The following is a 7,403-nucleotide window of genomic DNA, read 5'->3' as shown; positions in this document are numbered from 1 at the left end:
GATTAATTTTAATACCTGCAAGAGGCTAGCTGAGATTTATCTTGAAAAAAATTCCCACTGATGGCATAGCTTTACTGAGTTCCATGAAGTTCTTACCTCTGTTTAGTTGTAACAAAATTGCGCCAAAAAATTCGAAACTAAGCTGGAAACAACCAATAATTATTAAACATTTCACAGAACTCTGTAGACTATGTCATCAGGGTGAAACCTTACAAGTCTCTTGTGCATGTGGAAATTTTTTTTTAGCTCAAATTAAGTATAATTATTTAATCTACACTACATACATGTAGGCAATCCAAGTTTATTTTTTTATTAGGCCATTTTTCACTAGGCAATTTGGCCCCCCGACTGCTTTACTTTGAATGCCATTGAAAAATTTTAGTCGCTAAATTAAGCTCATGCTTTCAATCCTTCTTCTCAATTTTGGTCACCAGTCTGGTGACTTCATTTCCAATTTTGTTCCCAGCTCTGAAATTTTTATTGCCATGGCGACTAAGGAGGCAACTTGGAGGGTTGGTAGGGCTTGAAAATCTGGTACAAGTACTGATTGCTTGCGCAGTTAGGCTTAGGTCGTCCGCCCACGGAATCACAAAAAGTAGAAAACCAAGACAGGATTGCAACTGATCTGTACAAGCAAAATCTGAAAGCTTTTTCCAGAAGGGCAAGCTAGAATTTCAAGTTTTTTCAAGCAGTATTTTGATGTCCAGAAATCATTATTGCTATTAGTTATTCATATCCATGTTACAGTTAAGCCACCGAGTGAAATAATTTTGAGCATAAAATATTTGAATGTTTACTCCAGTTGGACTTAAACTATGTTCCACGTTTAACTTAGTGAAGTATTTGTAATTACTTTTGATACCAAAAGCTCCATTTTTAGGAAGCAAGAAATATTTATTGCATTATTTATGACATTCAAGTGAATAAACTTAATTAATTTTCATGAAAACAATTTTTAATGTTTTTAAATGTATTCTTTGAAATGTGGCTGGACGCAGTGAACAATGACTACACATGTTGGAGGGAGATTCTGTTACAATTTTGTCCCGCAATTTCTGTGGAAAGCAGATCCTCCTCTTGTTAGCGATGATTACAGTTCTACTCAACGGATGAGTTTAAACTGATCCATACTACTTATTTTTTGTTTCTTGTTTTTCAGTCTCCTCTGTGTGATTTGTTGATTTGGGAGAGAGGAAATTGCACGTTGAAGTGATTTCCTGTTTAAAGAAATAAGATCTGATAAGTAAACAATCACCCCTAATGTCTTGTAGACTAGAGGTGTCCGTTAAGAGACAGCTGACTGTATTTTTTTTGGCCAAATCCAAAGACCGACCAAAACCTTCTCACCCCCTCCAACAGTGTATTCCCAGGGTAGAAAATATGATTTTAAGGAATACCGTAGAATTCCGGTTAAAAATCGTTTCGAAAAGTGTCACAGGAGCGTTGACTGAAATACGTTTTTAAGTTAAAAACGCATAATCATGATAATAAAGCAACATTTAGCCCTGTTCAGTACTGTCATCCGGTAAAGGTGGGCTTATATCCGGGGGGGAGGGGGGGTTATAATCGGATGTTTTTTTTTGTTTCCAGGTAGATGGGCCTATAACCAGGGGGGCTTATAAGCGGGGGGCTTATAACCGGAAGTTTACAGTACTTTAAATATATGAAACATTAGAATTATTTACCTCTCTATACTTTGCAATCACCAAGTCTTTTATTTCTTGAGGAATCAAAGGACCAAACAATTGTCTCTTCCTGATGACATAAACCTGGAAAAAACAAAAAAAACTGTTACAATGATTAGCCAGGACACATTTCCGGCACCTCTGAATCAACTGTCATCTCTTAAGGAGGCTCGTAGTGGTTTCCAGCTCTTATACTCATTTGATCGATGGGTCAATACTAACAAATCTTTGTCAGTTGCTGCTGTAATAATAATAATATCAAACAAAATAATGTCCAATTACTGCTGAACAGGTTGTGGTCATTTTCTTTATGTCACTGTTTATCTTGAAAACAAGCTCAGTGACCCCCATTTTTTATAATTGACTAATGATCAGCATGTTAAGATATGACAAAAAATTCTCAAAGCAGTGTCAGAGCCACCTTAAATTTAAAAAAAAAAAAATTATTGCGTTCTGACAGTGAATAATTCCATAAGACAAGGATGAATATCTACTATTATTAAAAACTAGCAATCATATGGTATATTGCAGTTCCTGAGTTTTGATTGGTTAACAGGCAATGGTATATGAGTTCATATACCATTTACCACAAACATGGTAGCCGATACGTGTCAACGAAAACAGCTTGGGAGCTCAAATATTGCAATTCAATTCCACTTGCGCTTGTTGGATATGAGATCGTTATAGCCAACTCGGCGTTACGCACCTTGTTGGCTTTCTACCATCTCATATCCAATGTGCGCTCCTGGAATAGTTGTTAAATAGCTGATGGTGTATATTAATAGCTCAGCCAATCAGATTGCAGCATTTACATTAGAGCGCTTGATCCAGATAAAGCCAGTTTGATTCACCTGCTCTGAAGAGTTCATGAATATTTCACCTATTGGCCCTGCACTTATCTTTATTTCCAACAGGAAAAGATTGTCAGAACCATCTAATCTTGTAAAGACAAACCTTTGAAAAAAAGTAAAAAAATATATTACCGGTAAATAAATTAATGTACAATTATGTTCTTAACTGACAGCCAGGCTTTTAGCCAGGATTTAAAAAGTGGGAGTCCAAAATTTTTAAAAGGCCTGACTTTGTCCCCATAGGAGGGCCTGAAGAGCATGCAAGATGTTTTTCTGCAGTTATGAGTGCAATTTTAAGGTATCTAAAGATTTCCAAATTGGCTAAAAAAAACCACTGTATACAGTTAATTCATATTAATTTTCTCTGAAAAGTGGCCGTCCATAGGACTCCTGGACTCCCACCTGGCTAAAATCCTGCTGACAGCTCATAAATACTACAATAATATTGGATATTGCAAATATCAAGCAAATGATTGGCAGGATAATTATTCACCTTTTGGCTGGAAAAATTTGCTGGAGAAGTAAGCAAATTTAATTACTGGGTACTTGAATATGTACACTCTCTAAGTAATGTATTGTTAAACTTGATTGTTAATAATTTCCATATAATAATTATTGCCAGTATTAAAGAATGGTAGGTTAATTCTGCATATGGGCTAAGTGGCCCATCAGGCTGAAGCTTAGCTGGCTTCCTTAGCATGAGGTGACTAGGAGTATTTCTACTCCCCCCTGGGTGAGGTGCTAGTCCATCGCAGGGTTTTCCCTCCAGCATTGAATTCATCGATACCCATTTATACACCTGCGTGGAGAGAGGCAATATCATAATGATAATATGAAGTGTCTTGCCCAAGAACACGAAGCAGTGCCCCCGCCAGGGCTTGATCCTAGACCACTCAATCCAGAGTCTGGTGCACTAACGATTAGGCCACCGTGCCTTTATAACATACCGTAATTATTTTTAATTAATACCTACAAATTAAATATATTGATTTAGCCAAGCCTAAAAGCGAAGCTCCAAATTATTTTCAGGTTCTTAAAGTTTTCTGAAAATACTTTCCTTGAAAATACTGTCATTGAAATTTTTAAACGTATATTGAAGTTCTAGTAAATGTTCTACTCAAGAAAGATCCATAGCCGAAATAAATCGTCAAATCCAATTGCAGAAATTGCCCTCACAAGTCCTGTCTTTACCCTGGATAAAACAAGTAAGATTTGAGCCCCCCAATTCAATGGAAAACTATAACCTGGTAAGCAGTCAGCTTAAAAAAAACATGACCTCGATAAGGTCGTGTGATACTGGTCAGCGGATACCTTGTTTTGACAGTTGTCAATTGACCATGACATGGATGACCAATATCAAAGATATTTAGCCATCGTTTACCTCAATGTTCTTTGGGATATGATAAGATGACATTCTCCTCCCCCCGGTGGGGTTGCCTTGTGACTCCCCTTCCCCTCCCCGAGTCTGTAGGCGTGGGCGGGGGACATGTGTACGCTCACTCAATAACCAATTTTTTTTTCAGCTTCATGGGTTTACCAAATTTCCTTACCCATGGTGCTCCCCTGGCGCGCTTCGTGCACAGGAGCTCCGCTAAGATACATGAAGTACAGTGGATCTCAATTTTCTCAAACCTCCTAAACTATAAGTGGTTTATAATTATATACATTTCGCCGATAAGTGGTTTTCTTTCTCAGTTGAACACTGCAGTCCCCCCCCCCCTCATTTCTCAAACAATAACATTCTGATCATGACTTCCTGATCATGAACCTGTCCATGTTTCCCTTGGAGGTTTGAGAAATCAGATACCACTGTCACCTTAAGTAATTTGGATTTTTTTTTTTTTTACCTGCAGAGGCTTGGCGACACTGTTGGTCGAATTGCTCTGACCTCGTTATCCATTTCCAATTTAAATAAGTCTTCTTGTGCCCTAGATACAATATTGCACCCAGTGATTCTTCCTAAAAATAAAGGCAGAACCACTGTAAATTTTCTTTTCAAAACCACAATTGCGTAATCTGTTGAAAACATCTAACAGTAACTCAGTTGAATGAGTAGAGTACAATTCCAGGAGTAAATGGGCAAGTAATTTCAAAATCGGCCGAGTGTGCAGCATGAGGCAGATGTGAATTATGAGCATGATTACTCCCCGATTGTACAGCATGAGGTCCATTTAATAATAATCGTATCTATAACAAGTTTTCAATGAGGTAAGGAAGTCTTTAAGAAGCTTTTCTGTATGAAAAAGTCAAAGGTATATTCTATCTGTTTTACAAACAGTAGGAAAACAGAAGAAAGAACTCATCAAAGTGGGTGTCCAATAACAGGTATCCAATTTGAAGTTGCTCAAATTAGATACCTGTAATTGGACACCCGCATGATTGTGTGGCAATTATGCCACAAATAGATGCATGCAGAGCCAATCAAATTTGATAATTTTGTTACAGATACGATTATATTGATAACCATTTCATTTTGGTAAACTAAGGTACGGTGGCATAGCAGGCAAGTTTGGTCGGGCAATGTTTGTCCTGGGGGGGACTCGAGACTAATCTTGGTGTAGTCTCCCTCACAGCCATTTTTAGTGTGGAGGAGCGTCACGTGACGACACTAAAAACAGCTGCGAGGGAGACTAAACTTGGTGTAGCTCAAGCTTTTTTGGATTGTTTAAACATACCATTTTTCATGACTCATCGGTCTACATCACCAAGAAAATGAGACAGCTAAAAATATTTCACATTTTGTTGAGAACACCCTTAGTGAGTCCCCAGCCAGGTGGTTCACACTTTCAAGATACAGTGGAGCCTGACATGTCTCTGAAGCATACTAAAAGGGTATGATTAACTAGCGATTACTGGGAAAGAACTTCGGGGAGGATGCAGGGGATTTGCCCCCCCCCCTCCCCCCCCCCCAGAGATGACCTTCTTCTTCCTATTTGCTTTTAAAATTTGTTCATGACACTAGTCAGATACCCCATTCCTTAGTGGTGCAACCTCTACAAAGAAAAATCCTGGATCTGCCCCTGGATTAGCAGTGCACCTTCACAAATGAAGCTTACCATTTTGTTCCACCCCAAACACCAGCATTCCACCCTTGGTGTTTAACAGAGCATTGACATATTTGCAAAGGACCTGAAATGATAAGATGGTTGGCATACAGTTACTGAGAGCCATCAAGCCTCTTGTCAATGGGGACCCTTTGGACCAGAAAAAGTGTCTGTTTAGGAGAAAAATGCAACATCCATTTAAGAATGGTGACAACTCACCAGTAATCACACACGTTGTTAAGGCTGGTGCAAGCTCATTAGATAAGCACAAGAACAAACATAACTTCAAGAATGTTCACACTTGCAATACACACAAGCACACACAAATGCAGTGCTTTTGAAATTTTAGTGCTTCTGCTTATCTTATGCCAGTTCACACTAATGTAAAAAAGGCACAAGCACATTAAGAAGGGAAACCTGTTTTCTTGAGCTTGTGCTTATTGTGCAGGTCCAGGAAATATCCATGCCTACCCCGTGGAAGGTAATAGGAAATTTCAAGGTGGGTCTCAAAAGCCGAAACTTTAAAAGGAAAGTATGGGGCATAACTGGAATTTCCAGAGGGGAGGGTGAGTCAACCCAAAAAATCTTCTGTGGGAGGGGTATGGATATTTTCTGAAGCAACACATGCATTGTACAATCGTGAACCAGGCTTAAGGGTACTCAAGATTATTCTGTGACTTACTTGCTTAAAGTTTCCTGAAGGATAGCCCAGTTTTGGAAAATAAAAATACACTCGTCCATCGTCTTTCCTATTGTAATGGTCCCCTTTGCGCATCTCAACTACAACAAAAAGATTTTCCTTTTAACTTACATTTGGAGCTTTTTTTTAATAGTCACGTGAGGGTAGAATTCGTAAAGGGGAAGATCAGAATTTAATGTGAAAAATTTAATGTGAAAAATAATGATATTCTTTTGCGGGTCCATTCCAGAAATTGCACAGAATTGTTTAGAGGAAAACACATTTCTAATAGAATTCTTGGGGGCCTACCACATTTTTATTGTTATCTTTGGCAGGGGGGGGGGGAGGAAGCTGACCCCTTTGTCCCCTTTGGCAAGTGAACTGAAGTTTTTACGGTCTACCCTCGCAGGTCTAATGAACAATAATTTAAATTAGTTAGGACTAACTGAATAAGCTTTAACTGACGGATCAAATTAGCTAAAGCTTTTTTAGCAGACATCTTGGCTAATTATAAACTGTAAAATACCGGGCCACTTTAGTATATTTGCATCTCGTCATAGTTAGTGATCTCATTGAATTTGAATGGTTCCTTTTGTTTCTATATGCTTCGTTCAAAAAAGCGTTCAGAGATATGTAAATAAGTGGCCCGGTATTCTAAAATCGCTCCAAGATCCCTACCTAGAAGAGTATATCCACAACTGTAGCACAGAAAATTTTTGAAATTGTCACATTTGTTCATTCGTTCGATCTGAGAGATTCCCTGCTCGTAATGTCAGCTTAAGCCTTCGTCCAGCTTTTGAAAAGAATTATTAAACCTTAAGGCTAAAACTTCTGACTGATATCGATGTTTTTACCTGTTCATAAAACTCGCCTGAATCCAAACAGAACTGCCAAGCTGTCGAAACTGTCAATGAATGAACTCAGCTTTGAACTCGATCTCGAAAAGCGGGAACTTTATTGGGTAGTTCCCAGTGCCATGCAGGCGACACAGGTCACCCAACCCAGGGAAGCAACTAGCTGAGCTATTCTCCTCACGTGTCTGTTTGCTCAGCCATTTATTCACTGCACATTTTGCCGCACACAGTGAGGAAAGTGCTTAGCAAGTTTGATTCGGAAGCCGCCATGTTGAAGCACGTGAGCATTC

General features: G+C 38.7%; 1 protein-coding gene across 2 annotated transcripts; it reads right to left on the bottom strand.

The window, feature by feature from the left end:
* Nucleotides 1-664: 664 nt before the first annotated feature.
* Nucleotides 665-7,194, bottom strand: LOC144640090 (schlafen-like protein 1). 2 transcript variants are annotated; one of them, XM_078499309.1, is made up of 7 exons: nucleotides 7,114-7,194; nucleotides 6,263-6,360; nucleotides 5,593-5,665; nucleotides 4,384-4,495; nucleotides 2,537-2,639; nucleotides 1,686-1,769; nucleotides 665-1,217 (listed from the first exon to the last, which is right to left on the bottom strand). In XM_078499309.1, the coding sequence occupies exons 2-7, from the start codon at nucleotides 6,353-6,355 to the stop codon at nucleotides 1,131-1,133; spliced, it is 552 nt and encodes a 183-aa protein (XP_078355435.1). In that variant the 5' UTR covers nucleotides 6,356-6,360; nucleotides 7,114-7,194; the 3' UTR covers nucleotides 665-1,130. The 2 variants fall into 2 exon arrangements, with proteins under 2 accessions (XP_078355435.1, XP_078355434.1); XM_078499308.1 differs by lacking the exon at nucleotides 7,114-7,194 and having other exon boundaries at nucleotides 6,263-6,375.
* Between the last annotated feature and the right edge of the window lie 209 nt (nucleotides 7,195-7,403).

This window comes from Oculina patagonica, unplaced genomic scaffold, assembly GCF_052425735.1.
Source record: "Oculina patagonica isolate OP01 unplaced genomic scaffold, crgOcupat unplaced180, whole genome shotgun sequence".
In the NCBI taxonomy this organism is placed as follows: domain Eukaryota; kingdom Metazoa; phylum Cnidaria; class Anthozoa; order Scleractinia; family Oculinidae; genus Oculina; species Oculina patagonica.
Note: the sequence above shows the minus strand (reverse complement) of the source record. Positions and strands in the feature narration are given on the sequence as shown.